General features: G+C 41.6%; 2 protein-coding genes across 2 annotated transcripts; both read left to right on the top strand.

Moving 5' to 3' along the window:
• Positions 1–2845: 2845 nt before the first annotated feature.
• On the top strand, positions 2846–4896 carry LOC122040328. Its single transcript, XM_042599649.1, has 3 exons — positions 2846–3067; positions 4068–4139; positions 4444–4896. The coding sequence occupies exons 1-3, from the start codon at positions 2966–2968 to the stop codon at positions 4750–4752; spliced, it is 483 nt and encodes a 160-aa protein (XP_042455583.1). The 5' UTR covers positions 2846–2965; the 3' UTR covers positions 4753–4896.
• Positions 4897–14527: 9631 nt separating this feature from the next.
• On the top strand, positions 14528–26919 carry LOC122044309. The gene is made up of 6 exons (XM_042604814.1): positions 14528–14749; positions 16009–16095; positions 16173–16295; positions 16367–16438; positions 16743–16881; positions 26798–26919. Exons 1-6 carry the CDS (start codon positions 14648–14650, stop codon positions 26917–26919), a joined length of 645 nt encoding a protein of 214 aa, XP_042460748.1. The 5' UTR covers positions 14528–14647.
• Positions 26920–27907: the final 988 nt, after the last annotated feature.

Here is a 27907-nt window from a genome sequence, read left to right as displayed (position 1 = left end):
GTTTCTAAGAATGCTTGCTAGGTGAAAATTGAGCAGGAAAGAATATGCAGGAAAAGGACAGATATACAAGTATAGTAGCACAGTTCAATAAGTCGGTAATACAGCTAAGGCTACAAGAAAGAACGCCCTACGGGAAAGGAGCCACTGAGACATCTATCCCCCAGACCAACTTTAACTCGGGGAAAGGATTGGTCATGGAGAATGAGCACTGCCGCGTGAAGAGCTGTCGAGGGACTCAGGAGCTCCTGGGGCGTTCAAGGCTCGAGCCAGCTCCGCGTGTAAAGACCTGATGACCTCTTGCTGCTGAGCGATAGTGTGTTGCTTATCTTCAAGACCCGCGCGGAGGAGAGATAGCTCCTTCGCATGCTCTTGTTGCAAATGTTCCTGAAGGCTAAGTTGGCGCTGCAGGCTAGCCTGGCATTCCTCTTTCCTCTCCTTCTCCGCATGCACGCAATACTTTGCAAGACGATACTGATCTTCCATGGAATGCAGGGAAGCTATCTGGCGAGCTCGATCCTGGGACACGCGCTCCAGTTCGCGTTCTCTCTCGACAAGTAGCGAGGTGAGTTGATCTATCAGCCTTTGGGAGGGTGGCTGATCAACCTCTTCAGAAGAAGGAGAATGCATCACGTGGGAAAGAAGTTGGTGGAATGCGGGGTAGCAAAAGAAAATAGGAAGGCGTGGAAGAGAAAGGATAGAATGAAGAAGTGACCGTAAGGCTCTTTATAAAGAGGATGGGTAGCCAAGTCAAAGAAACTGCGTGGACACGGTGCCCCAAGCGACTGGCGAAGCAATTAAGGAGGCATGGCATCCCAAGCGACACGACACAAAGGTTGATGCGCACGGGTATAGTGAGACACAGAGATATGCTAAGATCACAAAGATATGCTGAGATCACAGAGATATGCTGAGATCACAGAGATATGCTGAGGTCACAGAGATAGGCTGAGGTCTAGTCAGTCAGACTGTCGTCCTCCTTCGACTAGACTTGTGGGGGAGGCTTGTGATACGACTGGTGATGGAAGGGACCCAAAAGGAAAAGGTGAGAAGAGTCAAGGCCATATAGCGGTCAAAAGTCAAGAGGATGTGGCAGTCAGTAATCAAGGTGACTTGGCAGTCAATAGTCAAGCTGACTAGGCAGTCAGAGGCAAGCATATGAGGTATTCAGAGATCAAGTAGACTTGTCAATCAGGGGGGGCAAAGTAGTTGAAAGACAAAGGGAGACGACGAGCGGAACACAGGGGACAGGTCGGAAGCGGCAAGGCTGTGCAGAAACGGCTCGGTCGGCTGGTCTGCGATTCGAAGGCCCGAGAGTGTAGATCACAAGTCACGGGTCAGAAGCGGCAGGGCTGTGCAGATCGGCTCGACCTACAGGTCTGCGATTCGAGGGCCCGGAAGTGCAAGTCACAAATCATAGACCGGGACCGACAGAGCTGTTCGGAGTCAGCCCGGCTGGCAGATGACGTTTAGAGGCTGGATCCGATCGGAGGATGCAAGGCAGGTGCAGCCCACAATAGATCAGATGAACTAAGCAGTGCGCGATTCGAGGGCCCGGAAGTGCAAGTCACAAATCACAGATCGGTAGCGGCAGAGCTGGGTAGAAGCAGCTCGGTCTACAGACCTGCGATTCGAAGGCCCGGGAGTGCAGGTCACAAGTCACGGATCAGAAGCGGCAAAGCTGTGTAGAGACGACTCGACCTACAGGTCTGCGATTCGAGGGCCCGGAAGTGCAAGTCACAAATCATAGACCGGGACCGACAGAGCTGTTCGGAGTCAGCCCGGCTGGCAGGTGACGTTTAGAGGCTGGATCCGATCGGAGGATGCAAGGCAGGTGCAGGCCACAGTAGATCAGATGAACTCAGCAATGCGGGAATCGGAGAATCTCAATGGGCCGGCCGGAATAATCATTATACACCAATGATATTGTGCGAAGGCGGAGGTTCCTAAACGAAAGGATGCCCTCATAACCAATAGCAGCCTGACAGATGTCCCCCACTACAAGACAAAACCCATGTGTAAAGGCGGAAGTTCCTAAACAAGAAGATGCTCTCACGACCAATAGCAGCAAGGCAGGTGTCCGGGACTACACGACAAAGTCCAGCGTCTAACGTTTTCTGACAGGGTTGCAGGTTTTAGAAGGGAGGCGGGTGCATAAAGAGGGGAGGAGGCCTCATACGCGGGTACGTTCACTCGTCATTTTTTCTCACCAGTCTTTTACTTTTCGTATTTTCTCTGTGATTTCGGGGAAAAAGTACCTGACTTGAGCGTCGAAGGGCCTGATCCGGGGACTTTTTCCTTAGGTTTTGGTCTCTAACGTGAGGGGGGATCGTCTGAGTGTGCGTAGGGTCCTGCAGCAGCGTCAGTCACCCGTGGGAGCCGGATCACCTCCGACTTTCCCGTCAACAACCAGGTCACCGCGATCAACCTTCGTCCGACTCAATTTTTGGACAAGATCAAGGAGCAATGCGAAAATATTGTAAGTAAATTTTGAAAACATATATACATATAATTTAAAATATGAAAATATCTTAATACATTATAAAGTTATTATTAAAGACATTTAGCGTGTGATTTGAACATATTTAAAAAAATTATTACTCCTTTTAATATGCTTTTAAATATTTTTTTTAAAGAGAGGGCATTTTTTGAAAAAAAAATATTTCTATTCAAACGATCTGATTGGAGATTTGGCGTTGTGCACACGTTCGTGTTCGGTCTGCCCGCCGTCAGTTGCGGGTGAGATGGGCCCGTGTGCCCTGCAAATCTGCCGCTTGTTTATCTCTTCATCATTTGCCACGCCTTAATCCCTATAAACCATCACTCAAGTGGTCTGCCCGCTCCTCATTGTTGGTTACCTTCTCTAGTGCTTGTAACTCATTTCCTCCTCGTCGGTATCGGACATCGTGATCGTCCCATCTCATTTCATTCGCTCTTCCGCTTCGCAATCTTAGTGAATCCGGCGGCGATGACGAGCAAACGTAAGATTCTTCCCCGCATCCCTCGCCGCTTCAGCTTTCACAATGTCCCAGCTGCTTTTTACGCCGGTTTATACGCGAAGCAAAAACAGGTGACTTGCCTTCTTTTTCCCTTCTCGTTTTTTGAGCTGTTCCTTCACTCCGGTGGACGGAAAGTGTTTCCGACGGTTGGGTGATGTGGATCTTCATCGTCCTTCCCCTCTTCTCTCATTATTTGGGTTTGGGTGGAAGTCGACGGGGAAAGGGCGAGTCGCCGTCTCCTCGGAAGCATTTTTCGGTGGAAGCGGAGTTTCGTTTATGCACGCTGGTGGGAGTGGAACAAAAGGTCTGGCTTCCCCCGGTGCCCTTCTCTTCTCCGGCAACCAGATCGGATCCAGTATGGCAGAGATTCGGGCGGAGGGTCGGTCTGGGTGGAGGGAGGGTAGGAGACGCTAACATAGGTCGGGGTTAAGGTTTTATTACAACCCGAGGTAGATCCGGGTGGAGGCGGCGGCTCAGTCGGGGTGGAGGGAGCCGCTAACATAGGTCCGGTTTAAGAAAAGTCCTGGTCTGAGACCAGGGTATCTGCGGCGGCGGCAGCTGCGGCTCGTGAAGGGAGACGCTAACATAGGTCGGGGTTAACAAAAGTACTGGTCTGGCACAACCTACTGGTTTTATTACAACCCGAGGTAGGTCCGGGTGGAGGTGACGGCGACGGCTCAGGCTCAGGCTCAGGCTCAGTCAGGGTGGAGGGAGCTGCTAACGTGGGTCGGGATTAAGACGTCGGCCGAGGAAGGGCGCAGACGTCTGCTGAGTGTATGGGTGGCTCGGGAGGTGGCGGCGGCGCAGCGCTGAGATGGGAGCCAGCCGAGGAGTTTAATTTCCTCAATCAATCGGCTTGACCATTTATTGTATCTAATTATGAACATTTGATGATCATCAAACCGCCATGCAAGCCCCAATTATTTGAGAGGAGATCATCAGCCGAGATGCTCCCTTACCATGCATTGGTGGGGATGCATGGTCTTCATCTATTTTTCAGGTGCAATAGGAGCAGTTAGTTTTTTTTTTTAATGGCTGAATTGTTGATTGCTTAAATTTTGTTTATATTAGGTTGTTGCTGCTGCCGCAGCTGCTCAATCTCCTAAGAATGGAGCCAACTTTGATTGTCTCATATCAAGAGAGGTAGGCTCGACATTGACATAACCTCCTTGTTTTTCTGTCGTGCCAAAATCATATCTTGTACAAATCATATCGAAAGACAACAGGTTTCTTTTATTGACGTTGCTTTTTGACACTTGTACAATTGTTTGTCAAGCATCTTACATCACTGGGTTTCAAGTATTGATGAAGAAAATATATATTCAAGAAGAATTAGAATAGATTTGTTATTTATCTTGAAAACATATCTTCCCTTACATTCCTTTAGAACTTTTGAAACTGCTGGTGCATCTTCTAATGGGTTGGTTTACCTTAATCTCATTCTCAGCTAAACCAAAATCCATGCTTGAAGTCGATCCCAAATCATGGCAAATTATATGAATTTGTGGCTATGAAGTATGATACAAGTAGAAGTGATATTGTTTCATGCAATTCATGCTCCACTGAGTCCAGTTACGATAGTTCCATGTCCTCGGAATCCTTCGATGTGCAAAGGGAATTGCAGGAAATGAGGGAAGAACATGGAGAAGAGTTGTCTATAGTTGGAGATATTTTAACACTTAACATCTCAAGAACATTCTGTGTCTATATTGCTTTGTTTTTTGTTTTTTGGCTTCACATTCCATCCAGTAAATAAATTCATGAAGCGTGGTAACTCCTGACCAGCAGTACAATTGTTATAGGTGTGTCTTATATGAAAATTGAACCCCAGTTATTTGGGAATGTATTCGGCCTCTTACCTTCACATCATGCGCTGGGGGCTGCTTTGTGTAGTTGTGTACATATATTTGAGTGTTGGAAATGGTTATTGCATGTCAAGTTGAGCAATGTTTGTGTTGAAAGCGGTTATAAAATTTGAATCTTAGATTCAGATTCTTTGGATTCGTTTCTTGTATTCAAATTATGAGCTTGTGTCTTCCTTGCGAGTTCGTAGCGTCTTTTTTTTTATATATATATATATGAGTGGGCACTTAATCATGTCTAGAGCGGTCAAATGAGTCAACCCATAATGGGTGGGCTGATCCGTGACAGGCCAGACATTTGGTGAAATGGGTCAACCCATAATGGGTGGGCTGATCCATGACAGGCCAGACATTTGGTGAACTGGAACAATTCGTCATCTTGATAAATTAAGACATTTTCAATCCAACTTAAGACGGGTTACAACCCTCAGGCCTCGGATCGAGGTCAACCCATGAGTCCAAAAATTAAAAGTATATATACTGATACAGTACATAAAGGTGGGGGTTCGATAAGGTCAGGCAGTCAGAAGTCAAGGGGGCATGATAGTTTGGTCTGCAGTTTAGGTCAAGCAGATTTACTAGATTTACAGGGCTCTGCCAAAATAACTTTTTCAACCTTTAGATCTAGTTTTCTCAGTTTAAATTTTGAACCAAAGTTGTAAATATTAAAATTATCTAACTTCTGATATGCGACTAGATCTTGGCTACAACCGATCTAAAAGTTATGACCGTTCAAAATTTAGTCTGTAGTGCAGTCCAGAGGCTAACACGAGTCATGCCCGCATGGGTGGTCGTAGTGGAAGTTTTTGTGGTCATTTTAGCACTATTTTGCGCCCGATTTTTTCCGTACAAGCACACTCGTGTCATTGTGGCAAAAGACGAATACGCTTACCCCCAGCGCCCCTGTCAACCCGTCCCAGGGTAACACGGAGGAGGTACAAGCACACTCGTGTCATGGAACATGGTCGGAGTGTGCTCTTTCATTAAAACTTCATTTTAATAGTCTTTTTAATCATTTTTTTTCTTCTCGAATGTTTCGTGTGTTGGCTCAATAATGAGGCATGACTAGCCCATGTTGAGCCTTTTCGCTCCATTTTTCATCTTTCTTGGTCGTAAGTGCATGCTCGTGTCATGAGACACGGTTAGAGCGTACCTTTTGCTCTAACTTCATGTTCAAAGAGATTAATATTTTATTTTAACTCTAAATTTATGTCCTATCAATGAAATAAATGAAAGCAATTTTCTGAATTAGGAAAGTATTAAAATAAAGCACAAAGAGATAAAAACATGAAATATATGTGATACGACGTGTTGTGAGTAGCCCCGAAATAATGTGGAGTTGGTAGTCAAGATGACGTGACTGTCAAAGTCAAGGTAATGTGATGGTCAGAGTCACAATGAGGTGATGGTCAAAATCAGGGTAATGAGGTGATGGTCAAAATCAGGGTGTACGTATCCAGATGAACCACCTCTTACGAGAAAAGCCCCCAATATAAACTCGGGCGGACACACAGCCAACCAGACCTATGGGGCTTAACTCCCCAAATCTTATGAATAAAACTCCCAACCTAGAGCTGGTTGGTCCTAGCATGACTTAGCTCCCTGCCTCTCAATATTTCACAGAAGCCATACTCTCAGTATAATCCTGGGCAGACACATGGCTAATTGGATCTACATGGCTTAACTCTCCACATCTTATGAACACAACTCCTAGCCTAGAGCCAGTTGCTCCCAATGTCGGTTGGATTTATAAGACTTAGTTTCCTGCCTCTCAGTATTTCTCAAAAGTCATTCTTAGTATAAACCCAGGCACACATGGCAGAAACCCAGGTGGATATATAGTCGACCGGATCTATAGGGCTTAACTCCCCACACTTTATTTGCTTAGCTCCTAGCATATAACTGCCTAGCCCGGAGCCAATCAAACTTCTAAATCTCAGCTCCTTACTTCTATAAGGTAACTCTCAGCATATACCCACCCGACTCTAGAGTCGGACGGATCACCTCTAGGAGAAAGCATTATTAGATAATCACAATAATTTATCAAAGAATATTCCCTTATTCGGGCATATACACGCAATGGAACCTTCTTCTACCCAAAGGAGGACTGTTGTACATACTTTATTACTAAACATATTCTAATGCCAGACATTTTCTGTTATCTTATTATTACGGAGGTTCTAAGAGGTGGTATAAAAAGGATCTTTTCCGTTGGCCATATACGATGATACTTTTATGTACACGTATCTACATTACTGTTCATCTTCTTCTCCACATTTCGCTCGGCTATTGGACTGACTTGAGCGTCAGAGTGTCTGCGTCAGGGACCCCATTCCTGGTTTTTGCTTTAATGTTTCCCTTTTGTCTCTTTGTGGTGTGAGCATAAAGGAGTGTCAGATGTTATCTTTTCTCTATCTTAGAGTTTTCTCCCAATCAACAACAGAACCCTCTGCCCAGTGCGTCATCTCCATCGATTTCAGATATGATCAATATGCATATAAAATGGGACACGATATACGTCAAACTATGATAAACACCCTATATGAAATGCGTTTATCAAAGGCTTGAGATCAGTTTGGGATCATGTCCTATGTCAGATATTGTTTTTGCATTGAAGGCGATGACGTCTTTTTACCTGCCTATGCCCTAAGGAGGGCAAGGGGTTTCCATCCCATCCACACCCTCGAATTATATCTCTGCTCCCATATTTGCCTCGTTCATCTAGATATGGGGATTTGAAAAATTCTTGAACTCGAACCTATATCTGAAAAGACTCTAAACCCACTCCCATTTTGGAATTTTCATAAGGAACCTTGAACTCATAGGGAAAATTATCATCCCTAATGTCATGCTTACGCATCTGGCACGTTATGTGGATGCTTCTCTTATCATATATATATATATATATATATATATATATATAGAGGACAGTTTGTGTACCAAGAGGAGGTAATTGCAATCGGTTATAAATGGCTCCAAGTCCAAAAAGTTGATCTAGTCAACTATTCTTCATCTTTCTTACTAAAGCTTTTCTCCTAAAGAAGACATCCTTTTTCTGAGCTCTATGCTGATTTGATCATCGGAAGGATCACGCTAGCCATGTCATCCCTGACTTATCGATATTAACTTGCACATAGGTGACTCACTCGAGTGCAAATGTGTTAGTATTAGCCCTATGAACTAATTTTGAGATGATTGACAAATAAACTTTTGTATCATATTTTATTAATAAAAGACAAAGTTTTTGGTCATTATATTTACTTTAGATCAATGACCGATTAATAAGTATAATAATATACTAGGGTAGTAGGTTCTAGTCTACAATATATCAATTGGTTGAATTGATAGTGGGAGGCTATAAATATATATAGAACACTACTTTTAAACTATTTCTAGTCAAGTATTGATATATAAGGGCAATATTAATGCGTTGAGACTAGTATGTGTTGGACCGTGATCGTCGATAGAGGGGGGGGTGAATATCGATTACGAAAATTCTTTCGAAAAGAGTTAAGCGCAGTGGAAAAAGTAAGCAATGCTAACACAGACCAATTTCACTTGGTTCGGAGCCTGTGTCGACTCCTACTCCAAGGCCCACACTCGTTGAGTACTTTCGGTAGGCAATCACTAGCAATTCGAAAATTATTACAAACTAAGTGCTGAAATGCTAATGAAAATAAAAGCAATACCGACAAAGGAATAAATCGAAAGGGAAAAAGCGCGTTGTCGGAGCTTCGTTAGCGTCGCAGGAGCGCAGAGCAGCAGAGCAAGCAATAGAAGATCTTCTTGTCAGTTGTTGATTGAAGCTCTAGCCTTGACCCTTCTTTTATATGAGGCTCGGGGCGCCCCGGATCCCTTCCGGACGCCCTGGTGTGACGTAGCAGGTCCAACCAGTGTGCTCCACGTAGCGACGACGCGAACAGGATGAAATTTGCCTCCGGGCGCCCGGACCACCTTTCTCCAGAAAACTTCTTCTCCTGCAAAACAAGGTTAGTCCGAGGTAAATAAATAATTTATAACCTGCAAACAGAGTGTTAGTTCAGTTTATAATTTGACAAAAAAGAGTATGACTTAGATTCTGTCTTTCCGAGACCGGAATCTAGTCACGATCTCAACTTAGATATCCGAAATGGATCTAAGCCGGATCGACGCCTAATGTTCCCTTCCTGGGAACGCGTCCTCACAGTCACTCCCTTCCAGTGACTTACCTTTACTCACCTGTCAAACATCCGGTCAGCCCTTCGACCCGTCTGGACTTCTCGCCAGCTATTCGGTCAGCCCGTCAACCTAGCTGGACTTCGTGCCAAATGTCCGGTCAGCCCTTCGACCCATTTGGACTTCGTGCCAAGCGTCCGGTCAGCCTGTCGACCCGCTTGGACTTCTCGCCAAGCGTCCGGTCAGCCTGTTGACCCACTTGGACTTCGTGCCAGACATCTGGTCAGCCCGTCGACCTTTCTGGACTTAGCCTGCACACTCGATCAGAGTGTTAGATAACGACAAACCTAACTTAACCTGATTTGTAATTCATTAAAACCTGAGTTAAATCGTTAATGCTAACCACACCAACAGTATGTAGGTCAATTAATGACTTAATTTTATAAGTCATAGATATAAGATATCAAGTTGACATATTAGTATATATTAGAGAATATGCACTGAATTGACCCACTATGAGAATGTATAATGGATCGTTATATGAGTATCATAAACATTCTCATAATAACTATGTATAAATAGTCCTTAGACCTGAAGTTACTATAGTTCCTTATATAAGGAGTTGTGCAATTTGATATCTGTAAACATCACCTGTAACAAGATGGACTATAAATTCGATCATAAGTTTGTAATAAGTTATGCGAAGGAATGCGACTGATGTAGATGAGATCCATATATTTCATATAACGGAAGTGATATCTGTGGGTCTCTTGATTAAGTAGGACTACTAAATGCATGGTCATGATCAAATAAGTCAATATGAGATATTGAACTCTTTTAGTTAAATGAGTTTACATAAAGATAAAAAAATGTAAAGATTGATAAGAGGATGATATGGTCTATGTCATATTGATCGATTTAGATATCGAGGATAGAATGACCAAGTTATATACGATAATAAACACAGAAAAGTTAGATCAGATCTCGACATTCTCGTTAGTTGGGTAGCAATGCTGCATTACTAGATGTCACTCATTAGTTATGTATCTAAAATATTATTTTAGAGACATTGTCAAGGTCACGAGAATTTATTAGGTCACACACATAAAGAGCATGTTAATTTAGAGATAGTTTTATTTTAGTTTAACTAGAATACTATAGACCTTAAGATTAGTAGATTAATCCAAATAAATCCAAATTAGACTCAAATGAATTGGATTAATGAATTAGACTTATTGGGTTATTAGGTCAATGATTAATTCAATATACTAAAATCTAACCCATTAAGAGGATTAATGGAGATTAATTCATCATTAAGAAGTAGATCAAAAGACAAACCTTTGGTATTCATTAAATAAATACAAAACTATTTTTGAGTGAAATTTTTATGAGAGACACTTGATGTTCTTCTTCTTCCTTTGGCCAAGCACCTTGTAGTTGTTGCTAGCACAACAAAGGTTGTTCAAAGTTCGTGCGATGAACAAAGGACGTGTGGATACCGAAGAAGCACGACTATTCTAATTATACTGAGATCTACTGAAGTAAAATTACTATCAGATTGTTCAAAGGTAATAATTAGAGGGATCAATTTTTCCACTACATATATTTATTATTATTTTTTTAAAAAAAACCTTACAAAATGATGAGAAGTTTTATTGGATTCGAACTCAAAGGAAATAGTATGACCGAACTAAGAGGGATGCGAAAATATTGTAAGTAAATTCTGAAAACTTATATACATATAATTTAAAATGTGAAAATATCTTAATACATTATAAAGTTACTATTAAAGACATTTAGCGTGTGATTTGAACATATTTTAAAAAAATATATTACTCCTTTTAATATGCTTTTAAATAATTTTTTTCGAAGGAAAAGAAATAATTAGAGGAATAAATAAGAGAATAAATTATAAAAAATATTTATAATCTGAAATAATAATCTAAATTTTTCTAAAGCCTAAACGAGAGGGCATTTTAAAAAAAATATTTCTATTCACGGAAACGAACTGATTCGAGATTTGGCTTTGTGCACACGTTGCGTGTTCGGTGAGCAGTCCGTTGCGGGTGAATGGGCCGTGTGCCGATGCTGCAAATGCCGCTTGTTTATCTCCTCACGCCTTAATCCCCTATAAACCACCGCTCGAGGTCTATCCTAGACCTGACCACGGTTCGGAACTGACGGTTCGACGGTTCGGAACCGCCGGTTCGACAGTTCCAAGCAGGTCGACCCTTAACCTTAACCGCCCAAGACGGTTACGGTTCACGGTTCAGAACCGCCGGTTCACGGTTCGGTTCACGGTTCGTCATAGTTCGTCACGGTTCAAGATTAATATGTTAAAAAAATTAAAAATTAAAAATTAAACATTAAACATTAAACATTAAAAATTAGAAATTAAAATTTATTAAACAAAGGGCTTGCACTTATTTAAGTTGCTTACGTATCCCTTTAGGGGAATCAAAGCACACGTAGTTCTTTTACATTTTTTATCCTTTTACATTTTCATTCACTTCCATTTCCTGTTCCTGTCGTATTTGTTCCTTCAGTATCAAAATCTTCAACTTCATCATCTGAAAGTTGCATTCCTTGGATTCTTTTCTCCGCTCTGGTCCAATCGTCCAGTAATGCTTGGGCCTCCAAGGAGTCGGGAGACAAAGTTGATCGTCGTTCATCTAATATGTTGCCGCCGGCACTGAACGTCTGCTCCACAGCAACAGTTGACACTGGACAAGCTAAAATTTCTTTTGCGATCACGGAGAGAACGGGAAAGATTTGAGCCTTCTGTGATCACCACTTTAAGATATCGAAGTTTTCGCTATCTGCTTTATTAAAATCAAAAGAAGTCGTAAAATAATACTCAAGTTCCTGTGTGGAACTTGAGGATCCCCGTGGACGTTTTGTCCGTTCTTTTAATAAGAGTTGTGCTTTTGTAAGTTTTAAATTACTACTAGTAGTTTGTTGAATTTCAGAAATATTAATTTGTGTTCCATATTTTGCATAATATTGATTATAAATATCATATAAATAAATTTTAACATTATATATAATATTAGCTGGATCAGGGGAAGAAGAATCTTTAATTGGAATTAAAGTATCATAATATAAAGTTAACATTTCTTGTAAAACTTCTAATTTAAATCTAGAATCTAAAGCAAATGTAATTAAATAAATTTCAGGAATTAAATAAAAATATTTTTCCCATTTATTTTTCATAGCTAAGATGTAAGGAGATAAAGATTCATAATTAATATGTTCATTTAAAACTAATACTATATTAGAAAAATTTTCTAAAACTAATTGAGCAGTGGGATAATAAACACCGGAAAGTTGTTCGGTTGCATCATTAAATACTTTTAAAATTTCACAAATACTACTACAAATATTCCATTGTTGTAAAAATAAATATATATTAGTATTAGTGTTTTGTGCAAAAAATGAACATAATAATTCTTTATATTGAAATGAATCTTGTAATAATTGGTATGTTGAATTCCAACGTGTTGGTACATCACGTGGAAATTTTTAGGTCTCATTCCATTAATTTTACAAAACCTACCCCATTGTTTCATTATAGATGGATGAGACCATAAATAAGAAATTGCAATTCTAATTGGTTTAATATAACTTTCTAAAATTTTTAAACCATCTTGAACATATAAATTTAAAACATGGCATACACAACGAATATGAAAAAATAAACCTCCAATAATAGGTTGACAAACAAATTTTAGATCATCTATACAAGCGGTATTAGAACTAGCATTATCTAATGATATTGAAAATATTTTATGAGTTAAACCATATTCTTCTAAAATTAAACATAATAATTGTGCGATATTATGAGCATTATGTGATTCATCAACAACTCTATAAGCTAATAATCTTTTTTGGAGGTTCCAAGAGTTATCGATCCAATGGCAAGTCACACCCATATACGAATGTGTTTGCCAATGATCACTCCAAATATCGGAACATAAAGAAACTTTATTATCTAATTTACTAAATTCATCAATTAAATTATTTTTTCCTTGTTTTACTAATTTTTTAATTGTACAAGTAAGTGTAGTCCTAGAACACGTTTAGCACATGGATTAAGAGATTCTTTACAAAAATCTTCAAATGTGCATTTAGATCCAAAACTAAAAGAAAGATGTTCTACGGAAACAAATTTAGCTAATTTATTATCCGAATATAAAAATAAACCGGAATCGGTACTACCGCTAGTTGAAGAAAATCTTGATAATTGTGTTTGAGAACGGTCGAGTCCATATTCCGTCGGGTGCTTCGTTTCTACATGTCGTTTCAACGACCCATAGCCGCCGCCGGCTTGGAATTTGTAGGAAGCATTGCAGTGCTTACATTTTGCACGCATTTCTCCCGACGGAAGAGTGACCTTCTCAAAATGTTTAGTAAAAATAGAAGACTTTAGAGGAGGAAGTTCCCGAACCTTAGAAGTAATTGCATCGGTACTTCCTTGTGTTTCGGGTGTCGGATTCGGAAGTTGCTCAATCTCATCATTGGTTGATTGAATGTTGGGGTCCTCCCGCGGATTCATTATTTGCTTTCCCTTCCGAGCTCGAGATGATGCACCTCCGCGGCCTCCTTCCATTGTAATTGAAAACGAAAGCACGTAGAAATTAGAGAATACGAAAATGAAATTAAGAGTAGAGAAGATGTGTGTGAAAAATGATGAAATGATGTCTCTATTTATAGAGTTTTGATAGTAACGGACACTAAATCATAGTCATTGATCAAAAAACGGTCAAATGATCCTAACCGTTGAAAAAAAATACCTAAAAAACTCTCCCAACGGCTACGAACCGCCGGTTAACCGGCGGTTCGCCGATTTTTACACCCATTGAACCGGAACCGGGCCGGCAACTTGCCGGGCCGGTTCCGGTTCAGCCCGACGAATTGGGTCAACGGGCAACCGGCCCGTTGACCCAGTTACGGGCCCGGGCCGGGTCCGGGCCAGACCCGGCCCGGGGTCGGGTCTAGTCTATCCTCTCCTCATGGTTGTTTACCTTGATGGATTAATTAAATTAAATTTAATTTTTTTAAAAAAAAATTTTCTTCATCATTTTCCTTGCACGTTGAAAATTAAGTGATAATAAAATTTTCCAACAAAACTCTTCATTTCTTATAATAATTTTAATTTTTAAAGAGTCACAAATTAATGTTGTTTTGACGTCTTTTTGATAATGTGTGGGGTCGAAATTCGGGATAGTCGGGACGTAAATCTCTGGTCCCTGTGCAACTCACTCCACCTACCACATGCTCGCTTAGGATGCTATGATTTACCTCCCTCGTAATGGTCTTGGGTCGGGTGCGACGGAGACGCTGAGGGCAAGCAATTTCACCTTTTTGCCACGTGTTACAAGCAACCCAAAATCACAAAACGGAGCAGAACATGTATTATTTTAGAAATGCGCGCAAAATCCAAAATTTGACTTCCAATCCTTTTTCTCCACTAAATATACACTATTCCTTAGTTAATCTCCCTTCATACCTTCTCTAGTGCTTCTGACTCATTTCCTCCTCGTCCGGGATCGGAGTTCGGAAATCGGAGATCGTGATCGTCCCATCTCATTTCATTCGCTCTTCCGCTTCGCAATCTTAGTGAATCCGGCGGCGATGACGAGCAAACGTAAGATTCTTCCCCGCATCCGTTGCCGCTTCAGCTTTCACTATGTCCCAGCTGCTGTTTACGCCGGTTTATACGCGAAGCAAAAACAGGTGACTTGCCTTCTTTTCCCTTCTCTTTTTTTGAGCTGTTCCTTCACTCCGGTGGACGGAAAGTGTTTCCGACGGTTGGCTGCTGTGGATCTTCATCGTCCTTCCCCTCTGCGGCGGCGGCGGCGGCTCAGTCGGGGTGGAGGCGGCGGCGGCTCAGTCGAGGTAGATCTGGGTGGAGACGGCGGCTCAGTCGGGGTGGAGGGAGCCGCTAACATAGGTCGGGGTTTAAGAAAAGTCCTGGTCTGAGACGATGGGTATCTGCTGCGGCGGCAGCTGCGGCTCAATCTGGGTGAAGGGAGACGCTAACATAGGTCGGGGTTAAGGTTTTATTACAACCCGAGGTAGGTCCAGGTGGAGTCGACGGCGACGGCCCAGTCTGTGTGGAGGGAACCGCTAACGTAGGTCGGGATTAAGACGTGGGCCGAGGCAGGGCGCAGACGTCTGCTGAGAGTACGGGTGGCTCGGGAGGTGGCGGCGCAGCGGCTGAGATGGGAGCCAGCCGAGGAGTTTAATTTCCTTAATAAATCGGCTTGACCATTTATTGTATCTAATTATGAACATTTGATGATCATCAAATCGCCATGCAAGCCCCAATTATTTGGGGCTTGAATATATACATCTTATCATATTTTCACTTTTCATAAATCTTTCCCCTCTAAATTCTAAGCATAGACACTAAGGTTGGCACAACCTATTGGTTTTGGCGATGAGTAAATTCATTAGTTATGAAAACTATAATACTCTCTAACTCTAACATTGTTTAAATTTTCTGATTTCCTTTTCCCTCATTTATTCCTAACAATGCTAAATATTGGGTATTGATCACAGTGCTGCATGCTAACATTTTGCTTGCATATACAATTTCAGCATGACAAGTTATCAAAATGTTCAGGAAGTCTGTTTGGTGTATATGTTTATCAATATTATGAATCATTTGTACTTGTTTATATAAGAAATAATAAGTCTACAGTCAAGCTGGAGGGGAAATGTATATTCCAATGAGCTCGTAATGATGTTTTAGTTTGTCTTCAATAATTCCTCATTTGAAAAAAGTGTTGTTAAACTTTTCCATGGTCTATATAGGTTGCCCCCATACCTTATTCATACCTTATTCATCCATAACATCAAAAGCATCGGAAATACTTAATTCTCCTGGTTCAAACTTGATGAAATTAGGGAATCCTAGCACTGTGAGCATTGTAATGACTTTTTAATTTTTCTTCAATAATTTCTCATTTGAAAAGTGTTAACATCCATAGGTTGTCATCATACCTGATTCATCAAAAGCATCGGAAATAACCAATTCTCCCAGTTCAAACTTGATGGAATTAGGGAATCCTAGCTCTGTAAACATTGTGATAACTCTTTAATTCGTGTTCCATAATTTTTCATTTGAAGTGTTTTTACTTTCCACGGACTATAGGTTGCCCCTGTACCTGATTCTTCGGCAACATCAGAAGCATTGGAAGTTACCATGTCGCCCGGCCCAAACTCGATGGAATTAGGGAATCCTCGTCTTCATTTGGCGGATGAACTTATCATTCAGGTGCAATACGAGCAGTTAGTTTTTTGTTTTAATGGCTGAATTGTCGATTGCTTAAATTTTGTTTATATTAGGCTCTTGCTGCTGACGCAGCTGCTCAATCTCCTAAGAATGGAGCCAACTTTGATTGTCCCGTATCAAGAGAGGTAGGCTCGACATTGACATAACCTCCTTGTTTTTCTGTCGTGCCAAAATCATATCTTGTACAAATCATATCGAAAGACAACAGGTTTCTTTTATTGACGTTGCTTTTTGACACTTGCACAATTGTTTGTCAAGCATCTTACATCACTGGGTTTCAAGTATTGATGAAGAAAATATATATTCAATAAGAATTAGAATAGATTTGTTATTTATCTTGAAAACATATCTTCCCTTACATTCCTTTAGAACTTTTGAAACTGATGGTGCATCTTCTGATGGGTTGGTTTACCTTAATCTCATTCTCAGCTTAACCAAAATCCATGCTTGAAGTCGATCCCAAATCATGGCAAATTATATGAATTTGTGGCTATGAAGTATGATACAAGTAGAAGTGATATTGTTTCATGCAATTCATGCTCCACTGAGTCCAGTTATTGTTGGAATTGTGAATGGAATAAAGAGATGGAGACGAAGAGACTCTATTGTGCATGAGTTTAGTCCCACATTAGAAGTCTCTTGGCTTTATTGTTGGTTTAAATTATGACACATGCATTGACGTTGTAAACATATGCATGGGGAGAGACTCTCTCACGCGTGAGTGCGCAGGGGTGGGTGCAAATTCAGGGCCCGGATTGTACCGAACCAAGGTTGACTCGTGCGCGAGCACGACTTGTGCATGTCGAATGCCGGACCGGTTGAGGTAATATTTACCCAAAAGAATGAACCAACATATAGCCACTTGAATCTTGCTCAAGGATGTAATGGAAGCATTAATGTGAAATTAATGCTGATTCCGTAACGTCTCGACATTAATGGCGGCATTAAACTCATTAATGGTGATTTCGTAACGTCTCAGTATTAATGACGACATTAATCTCATTAATAATGATTCTGTAACGTCTCGACATTAATAAAGACATTAAACCCATTAATGACGAAATTAAACTCAACATTAAATAATCATAATTTGATCATTTATTGCAGGCAAGATGAGAGCTCCTATATAAGGAGGCTGGATCTTGAGCAAAGCAAAGAAAAAATGCGAAAGAAAAGCGAAAGCAAGATAATTCCTCCACCTTCGTCCCCTGATTCTTTTCTCTCAGTCGTGCATCCGCTCGGCTAAACTATTTGTGATAGCACTCAGGTGCATTCTCAGTTCGCCACGAACAACCAGTGCTTGGTTGCGTTCGTGGTCTTGCCGTTGTATCCTGGGAAACAGACGATCCGAGAAAACCTCGAAGCACAGCCAGAGGTGGGACGAATCTGTTTCAAGGAAACTGCGTCGATCGCAGGCCTTGGTCCGGTGCTCTATTTGTCCGCTCGGTTGGACTCTTCATTTGCTGGGTCGGCCACTCACCCTTTTGATCTGCCCGACTGGTCTCCCGCTCTGCCTGTCTATCCTTCAGTTTGCTCGGACGATCTGATTGCTCAGACTCTGAGGTCAGAAAAACCAGCCCCTGCTGGCAGCCTGAGATTATCTGCTCAGGTCATCTTAACTGTGAGTTGAATTTAATTCGAGTATTTAGATTCAGCTAATTTCCTGTAAATCTCCGGCTACAGATTGTTTGGTTTCCAACAATCTTGAAACAGACTCGATTCTGCTGAGATGACCACGGAACGAAATGTTGAGGTGCAACAGACTCAACATGTTCAGGCCCCCTCCGCCCCGATTGGAACTGTGCCAATCAATCATGGGGAAAGGCCAGAGAAGTTCTGTAAACTGAACTTCAAGAGGTGGCAGCAGAAGATGCTCTTCTACCTGACCACACTCAATCTGGCTCGGTTCTTGACCGAGGACCATCCCAAACGCACTGAGGATGCTGATGCGCAAACCATCAGTACAGTGGAGGCATGGACTCATTCCGAGTTCCTTTGTCGAAACTACATCCTCAACTGCCTTGCCGACTCGCTGTATGCTGTGTATAGCATGAAGAGTACGACTAAGGAACTGTGGGAGTCCCTAGACAAGAAATACAAGATGGAGGACGCAGGGGCAAAGAAGTTCATCGTGGGCAGATTCCTGGACTACAAGATGATTGAATCCAAGACGGTGATCAGTCAAGTCCAGGAGCTTCAGGTGATCTTGCACGAGATCCACTCAGAATGGATGGTTCTGAGTAAAACCTTCCAAGTGGCTGCTATCATCGAGAAGCTGCCTCCCGGATGGAAGGATTTCAAGAACTACCTGAAGCACAAGCGGAAGGAGATGAATGTGGAGGAACTCATCGTTCGACTTCGCATAGAAGAAGACAACAAGAGTTCAGAGAAAAAGTTGTTCTCTCCGGCTACTGTCAAAGCCAACGTGGTCGAGCACGGACAAAGCTCGAAACGGAAGAACCCCAAGTCTTCCAAGATAGGACCCAAAGGAGGCATCAGCAAGAAGATATTCTCTGGGAAGTGCTTCAACTGTGACAAAGTGGGTCACAAATCTTCGGAGTGCAGAAAGCCGAAGAAGAAGCAGGAGGCCAACCTGAACGAGGGACCAGAAATGGACGACCTCTGCGCTGTGGTCTCTGAGCTGAACCTGATCGGTTCAAACCCGCGACAATGGTGGATCGATACTGGAGCCACTCGACATGTCTGCTGCAACAAGGAGCTGCTCCACAACTTCGAAGAAGTCACTGGAGACAAACTGTTCATGGGGAACTCAGCAACCTCGGACATCACGGGCCAAGGAAAGGTGGTGCTGAAGATGACCTCGGGCAAGGACCTCACTCTGAACAATGTGCTGTATGTTCCAGAGATTCGGAAGAATTTAGTGTCCGGATCACTTTTGAGCAAGCATGGCTTTCGCATTGTTTTTGAGTCTGACAGAGTTGTATTGTCCAAAAATGGGATGTTTGTAGGAAGAGGCTATGTATCTGATGGGCTGTTTAAGCTCAATGTAATGGCCATTAGACCCAAGTTAAATAAAACTGAAAGCTCTTCCACTTATATGCTTGAGTCTTCGTGTTTGTGGCATGGTAGACTAGGACATGTTAACTACGATGTATTGCGTAGATTAATAAACATGCAAAGCATACCTACATTCCACCTTGACCCAAAACACAAGTGTGAGATTTGTGTTGAAGCGAAAATGACAAGGTCATCCTTTCAACATATTGAAAGAAGTAACGAACCACTTGACCTAATCCACATTGACGTGTGCGATCTAAAGGGTACGCTAACGCGTGGTGGAAATAAATATTTCATCACTTTTGTAGATGATAACACAAAATACTGTTATGTTTATCTTCTCAAAAGTAAGGATGAAGCTATAGAGAAATTTGCTCTCTATAAGAATGAGGTTGAAAACCAGCTTAATAGAAAGATTAAGGAGGTTCGAAGTGACCGAGGCGGTGAATATGTGTCACCGTTCGCTGAATTGTGTGCTGAACATGGGATCAGACATGAAATAACAGCTCCTTATACTCCTCAGCAAAACGGGGTTACTGAGCGAAAGAATCGAACTCTTAAGGAGATGATGAATGCTCTTCTATTAAGCTCTGGATTGCCAGAGTTCATGTGGGGGGAAGCTGTGTTAACAGCTAATTACCTTTTAAATAATGTGCCTCGGAAGAAAATAGATAAGAGCCCTTATGAGTTGTGGAATGGAAGACAACCGTCCTACAAATATTTACGAATGTGGGGGTGTCTTGCCAAAGTGTTGGTGCCTGATCCAAAAAGGATTAAGATAGGACCAAAGATTATTGATTGCATATTTATTGGATATGCACATAACAGCAGTGCTTATCGATTTTGTGTGTATCAGTCACACATACCGGAGATACATAAGAACTCGATAATCGAATCGAGAAATGCCTCTTTCTTCGAGCATGTGTTTCCATATAAGACCCGTGAGGATGTTAGCTCCTCAAAACGGGCGAATGAAACACAAGGTGAAGAAGAAAATGATGACAATGAGGAACCAGTGGAGGTTGAGCCTAGACGGAGCAAAAGAGTTAGGGTAGAAAAATCCTATGGATCGGATTTTATCACTTTCATGTTGGAGAGTGAGCCCCGTAGTTACTCAGAAGTTGTAGGCTCTTCTGATGGACCTCACTGGAAAGAGGCAATTGCATCTGAGATAGAATCTATCTTGCAAAATCACACTTGGGAACTTGTGGATCTTCCTCCGGGAAGTAAACCACAAAGTTGCAAGTGGATTTTCAAGAAGAAAATGAAGTCAGATGGCACGATCGATAAATACAAAGCCAGATTGGTAATCAAAGGATACCGACAACGAGAAGGCCTTAATTACTTCGATACATACTCTCCGGTATCGAGAATAACTTCCATTAGAGTATTATTGGCTATTGCCGCTCTATGGAATCTCAAAATACATCAAATGGATTTAAAGATAGCTTTTCTAAACGGGGATTTAGAAGAGGAAATCTACATGGACCAACCTGAGGGGTTTTCTGTGCCAGGACAGAAAAACAAGGTATGTAGATTGGTGAAGTCATTATATGGCTTGAAACAAGCGCCAAAGCAGTGGCATGAGAAATTCGATAATGGCATGAAGGAATGTGGATTCAAGATCAATGAATGTGATAAATGTGTCTACATGAGAGTCACAGAGAGTGACTATGTCATCTTGTGCCTCTATGTAGATGACATACTTATCATTGGGAGTAATAATAAGATAATCAAATCCACAAAAGATATGTTGAACTCAAAATTTGACATGAAAGACATGGGCCTAGCTGATGTGATTCTGGGAATCAAAATTCTTAGAACGACAGAAGGACTTGTTCTTAGTCAGTCCCATTACGTGGATAAAATTCTTGAAAAATTTACCAAGGGTGATACTGCTTTGGCACGAACGCCGATAGATACGAGTCAACATCTATCGAAAAATCGAGGTGAAAGTATCTCGCAGATAGAGTACTCTCGAGTGATTGGAAGTCTGATGTACTTGATGAGTTGTACTCGACCACTAGGTTGCAAGTGGATTTTCAAGAAAAAAATGAAGTCAGATGGCACGATCGATAAATACAAGGCCAGATTGGTAATCAAAGGATACCGACAACGAGAAGGCCTTGATTACTTCGATACATACTCTCCGGTATCGAGAATAACTTCCATTAGAGTATTGTTGGCTATTGCCGCTCTATGAAATCTCAAAATACATCAAATGGATGTAAAGACAACTTTTCTAAATGGGGATTTAGAAGAGGAAATCTACATGGACCAACCTGAGGGGTTTTCTGTGCCAGGACAGAAAAACAAGGTATGTAGATTGGTGAAGTAATTATATGGCTTGAAACATGCGCCAAAGTAGTGGCATGAGAAATTCGATAATGCCATGAAGGAATGTGGATTCAAGATCAATGAATGTGATAAATGTGTCTACATGAGAGTCACAGAGAGTTACTATGTCATCTTGTGCCTCTATGTAGATGACATACTTATCATTGGGAGTAATAATAAGATAATCAAATCCACAAAAGATATGTTGAACTCAAAATTTGACATGAAAGACATGGGCCTAGCTGATGTGATTCTGGGAATCAAAATTCTTAGAACGACAGAAGGACTTGTTCTTAGTCAGTCCCATTACGTGGATAAAATTCTTGAAAAATTCACCAAGGGTGATACTGCTTTGGCACGAACGCCGATAGATACGAGTCAACATCTATCGAAAAATCGAGGTGAAAGTATCTCGCCGATAGAGTACTTGTAACGACCCGCCTTCTACTGACTAGGCTGTAAGGCGAATCGCTACAATACTGCTATACCGACTGTGCGGAAACTGAGCTAATTTAAAATTTCACTAACTGATTCTGTAAAGTCTTAACCTGACATTCTAAGAGTATCTAAGTGTTGTACACATGCTAGGAGAGACAATCTATGCCTCTCGAATGTCCTGCTAACTGAAATCAGACATTTCAACCAATCCGTGAGTCGATTGAGCCGTCGGAACGATTCACAGATCGTTCCAGCTGATACTGGCACGGAGGCACCCTCTGGATCGGTCGGCTAACCGATCCATAAGCTTACCTCGCTTCTGTACGCAACTGGATCGGTCTACCGACCGATCCAGGAACACCCTGATCGATCGGGAGACCGATCGGTGAGCCTCTGTGCTTCTGCTGCGTTCTGTACGCAGTTGGATCGGTCTACCGACCGATCCAGGAGCGCCCTGATCGGTCGGTAAACCGATCAGTGCACTTCCTAGCTTTCTGTTCGCTACGGGATCGGTCGGCTGACCGATCCATAACCCTTGCCAACTCTCTGTTCGTGCCTGGGTCGGTCGGCTGACCGATCCCGTGACACCAACTCATTCCTGATCGGTCGGCTGACCGATCAGGGTTTCTGATTTCGAATCTGATTTCAGCACTGGTTCGTGCCAAAACCTCCCACTACAACTATCTAATGTATAATAAACATTCTAGCAACATGTAGTAACAATTCTAACTTAAGCTAAAGCAAGGTTTACTGGTTCATGGCATTTTAACAACTTAAAGTGCATGAAGATATGAATTTCTAAAAGTTCTAATTGCTTAAAACATGAAATTGAACTAATAAACTGAAAAGTGCTAAAGTAAATGCTAAATCCCCAGAGGATCTTTTATTCCAGTTCCTTCCACACACATCCTCATCTGCATTGACCTCCAGCCTCCACTGCTAGTCCATTTTCCTTTTACCTGTATCTGCAGTATAAGGAAAATAGTATCTGTAAGCTTAAAGCTTAGTAAGAAACCATCTACCTCACTAAAACATGCAACGATGCGATTATGTTTTTAAATCATGCTGTTTAAAACATACTGAATATGCAAGCATGGCATGGCATGGTATCATACAAAGCATGGCATAACATAAAAACTGAACATGCTTTAAACTGAACATGGCATACTTACAAACTGAGCATAAAACTGAACTAATCCTGCATATATCTAAATCTGTACATGAACTCGAATCATGTAAACTGAACCTGAACTGAACTGAAAGCTAAACTAGTGTTCTCATCACTAGTTTCAAATTTGAAAACTATACATATAATAGATGAAAATACTAAACATGCTGCTGGGGCCCTGGCAACTGTACATACTGTGCGCGCATCCCTACGAGACCCGGGATTGCAAGTTCCGAATCCAGCAGGGTTATTAGGTTATTTGAACCTAGGGACGACTGTGGGAGTCCAGCCCATGGATATCTGATCCAAGTACAGTGCCAACTGAACAAAAGTAAAATACTGAATACTGTTTTATTTTACTTTGCTGTTCTAGGTTATCTGAACCTAGAGCTAGGTTATCTGAACCTAGAGGCTACTGTGGGAGCCTACCCAATGGATATCTGATCCATAAAGCTGTAATAACTGATAAATAACTGAATAAAATGTTTCTAATACATTTTACATGCTGTTAGGACGCCTACTAGTGCATCCTTCTGAACTGGGCATTCTACCGAATGCTTGGTGTGCACTGAAAGCACACCCTAAAACTGAAAACTGTAAAACTACTGAACTAACGCTAAAACTAACAAGCGAGAGCAATTATACTGCAGGTGAGGGGTTTCTTACCTCAATCGTAAGGTTTTCTTACGATTCTATCCGCTAGGTTTTCCAGAAAACTGATCCTTTCGACGATCCGCTCACGTCTTCGCGTTCCTCTCGCGAAGAAGAACCTCTTTCGTGTTGGAGTCGTCGCCGGAAGATGATCCTATGGACCCTTGCCTTGGTGTGCCGTGCGTGAGGAAGAGGAGAAGAAGGGAGAGGCGGCGGTGAGGTTTTGGAAGAGAAATTGGCGTGAGGGCTTCGGTGAAGAGAGATTTGCCGAACCAAACTTCTAAAATAAACCAAACCCCACTTAAGTTTATTATTTATATTAAGTGGTTTAATGAACCCAACTCTAATATAAATATATTTGGTTCTCCTTCCTTTCAGCACGGCCCTGCTGGGTTCACTGGTTTCTAACATTATCCGTAAACCGAAGGTCTCGGGTTCAATTCCCGCTTAGGCCGTTTTACGATTCTATTTATTATTGCTACTTCCGCTACTCGGAAAATTCCGGAAAAATATCTAATAATTCCAGAAAAATCGTACCATAATTCTAATATAGTTTTGAGAATTTTCGGGCGTTACAGTACTCTCGAGTGATTGGAAGTCTGATGTACTTGATGAGTTGTACTCGACCAGACTTGGCCTACGTAGTAAGCAAACTGAGTAGATACACGAGTAATCCCGGTGTTGAGCACTGGAAAGGGATAACAAGAGTACTGAGGTACTTGAGGTATACTCGTGAATATGGACTGCACTATACAAGATATCCTGCTGTAATCGAAGGATACAGCGATGCAAGTTGGATATCCGATATAAAAGACTCTAAGTCTATGAGTGGGTATGTCTTCACTCTAGCAGGTGCAGCCATTTCCTGGAAATCTTCTAAGCAAACCGTAATAACCAGATCCACGATGGAATTTGAGTTTGTAGCTCTTGACAAGTGCGGTGAAGAGGCTGAGTGGCTACGACAATTCATAGAAGATATTCCACGATGGGCGAAACCGGTGTCGGCGATATGCATACATTGCGATAGTCAATCAGCAATCGGTCGGGCACAGAGCCATCTGTATAATGGTAAGTCTAGACATATACGTCGTAGACACAATACCATTAGACAACTACTCTCAACTGGAGTTATCACTGTTGACTATGTGAAGTCAAAGGATAACCTAACGGATCCGCTAATCAAAGGGTTAAATCGAGAGTTAGTTGCAAAGCTCATCACAGGGAATGGGCTTGATGCCGTTGTCAGCGATCAGTGCAGAGGACACCCAAGCTATGCTGACTAGAGATCCCAAAAACTAGGTTCAAAGGGACAACTAATCTGCGCTGACAAGACACACTGTGGGGGTAGCCCAATGAAACAGTGACTAGACGAGGGTAAGCCGATGGGTTTTTAATGATCAAAAAGAGTAGTTGAAACTCTTGAGGGATCACCTATGTGAGAAAGAAGTGGGGCCGCTTCGAAGAGAATTGGAGGCATAATTTTTAGAGCTTCTCACAGAACAAGGCGTGTTCATGGCCAAGAATGAACACACTCATGAGAACTGAGTTGTATTAGGGAGAGTCTTGGGTGAGATTTGTCACTGCTTACACAGACGGCAGTATAGTTCAAAGACATCATGTCGACTATCAGCCAGTAAGCAACCAGATCTTCACAAGGGAGGGTTCAAAGGGTAAAACCTACCTATCCTATACTTGACTCAATTGTTGAATGCTATCACATACCCTATTTTCCATTCATGTGGGGGATTGTTGGTAATGTGAATGGAATAAAGAGATGGAGACGAAGAGACACTATTGTGCATGAGTTTAGTCCCACATTAGAAATCTCTTGGCTTTATTGTTGGTTTAAATTATGACACATGCATTGACGTTGTAAGCATATGCATGGGGAGAGACTCTCTCACGCGTGAGTGCGCAGGGGTGGGTGCAAATCCAGGGCCCGGATTGTACCGAACCAAGGTTGACTCGTGCGCGAGCACGACTTGTGCATGTCGAATGCCGGACCGGTTGAGGTAAAATTTACCCAAAAGAATGAACCAACATATAGCCACTTGAATCTTTCTCAAGGATGTAATGGAAACATTAATGTGAAATTAATGCTGATTCCGTAACGTCTTGACATTAATGGCGGCATTAAACTCATTAATGGTAATTTCGTAACGTCTCAGTATTAATGATGACATTAATCTCATTAATAATGATTTTGTAACGTCTCGACATTAATGAAGACATTAAACCCATTAATGATGAAATTAAACTCAGCATTAAATGATCATAATTTGATCATTTATTGCAGGCAAGATGAGAGCTCCTATATAAGGAGGCTGCATCTTGAGCAAAGCGAAGAAAAAAAGCGAAAGAAAAGCGAAAGCAAGAGAATTCCTCCACCTTCGTCCCCTGATTCTTTTCTCTCAGTCGTGCATCCGCTCGGCTAAACTATTTGTGATAGCACTCAGGTGCATTCTCAGTTCGCCACGAACAACCAGTGTTTGGTTGCGTTCGTGGTCTTGCTGTTGTATCCTGGGAAACAAACGATCCGAGAAAACCTCGAAGCACAGCCGGAGGTGGGACGAATCTGTTTCAAGGAAACTGCGTCGATCGCAGGCCTTGGTCTGGTGCTCTGTTTGTCCGCTCGGTTGGACTCTTCATTTGTTGGGTCGGCCACTCGCCCTTCTGATCTGCCCGACTGGTCTCCCGCTCTGCCTGTCTATCCTTTAGTCTGCTTGAGCGTTCTGATTGCTCAGACTCTGAGGTCAGAAAAACCAGCCCCTGCTGGCAGCCTGAGATTATCTGCTCAAGTCATCTTAACTGTGAGTTGAATTTAATTCGAGTATTTAGATTCAGCTAATTTCCTGTAAATCTTCGGCTACAGATTGTTTGGTTTCCAACCGTTACGACAATTCCATGTCCTCCGAATCCTTCGATGTGCAAAGGGAAGTGCAGGAAATGAGGGAAGAACATGGAGAAGAATTGTCTACAGTTGGAGATATTTAAACACTTAAACATCTCAAGAACATTCTGTGTCTATATTGCTTTGTTTTTTGTTTTTTGTTTTTTGGCTTCACATTCCATTCACTAAATAAATTCATGAAGCGTGGTAACTGCTGACCAGCAGTACAATTGTTATAGGTGTGTCTTATATGAAAATTGAACCCCGGTTATCCAGGAATGTATTCGGCCTCTTACCCTCACACCATGCACTGGGGGCTGCTCTGTGTAGTTGTGTACATATGTATTTGAGCGTTGGAAATGGTTATTGCATGTCAAGTTGAACAATGTTTGTGTTGAAAGAGGTTATAAAATTTGAATCTTAGATTCAAATTGTTTGGATTCGTTTCTTGTATTCAAATTTTTAAATCTGATCATAAAAATTCCAACTCTTAAAATTTTATCATGAATTGGAGATTTATAATAATTTTTTTAAAACAAGCACTTTTCGATTCTTTATTGTTATATTATTTTTCACTTTTTAACTAATATTAGGAAGAGGAAGAATTTCAAATCAATAATGGATTTTTTTTTTTACTGATTTTGATTGTTTTTAAATAGAATTTTCTTTTTTCCTCCATGTTGCATTGAGCTCTTTCATCCTTTTAGTCGAGCTCTTCTATTGTCTCCCCCAAACTCTTTCATCTATTGTTTCGTTCTAGTTTGTGAGCTTAAGATCCTTATGGGCTTCTAGCTTCCTTGCGAGTTCGTAGCGTCTTGAGTTTTTTTTTTTTTGTATTTTTTTATATGAGTGGGCACTTAATCATGTCTAGAGTGATCAAATGGGCCAACCATAGCGGGTGGGCTGATCCATGATAGGCCAGATATTTGGTAGTGATGTGGAAAGATTTGTCATCTTGACAAATTAGAACATCTTCAATCTAACTTAAGACGGATTATAGCCTCAGGCTTCGACAGGCCAACCCATGAGTCCACCAAAAATTAAAAATATATATACTGATACGATACATAAAGGTGGGGTTCGATAAAGTCA

Source organism: Zingiber officinale, chromosome 2A (assembly GCF_018446385.1).
Source record: "Zingiber officinale cultivar Zhangliang chromosome 2A, Zo_v1.1, whole genome shotgun sequence".
Lineage (NCBI taxonomy): Eukaryota > Viridiplantae > Streptophyta > Magnoliopsida > Zingiberales > Zingiberaceae > Zingiber > Zingiber officinale.
Note: the sequence above shows the minus strand (reverse complement) of the source record. Positions and strands in the feature narration are given on the sequence as shown.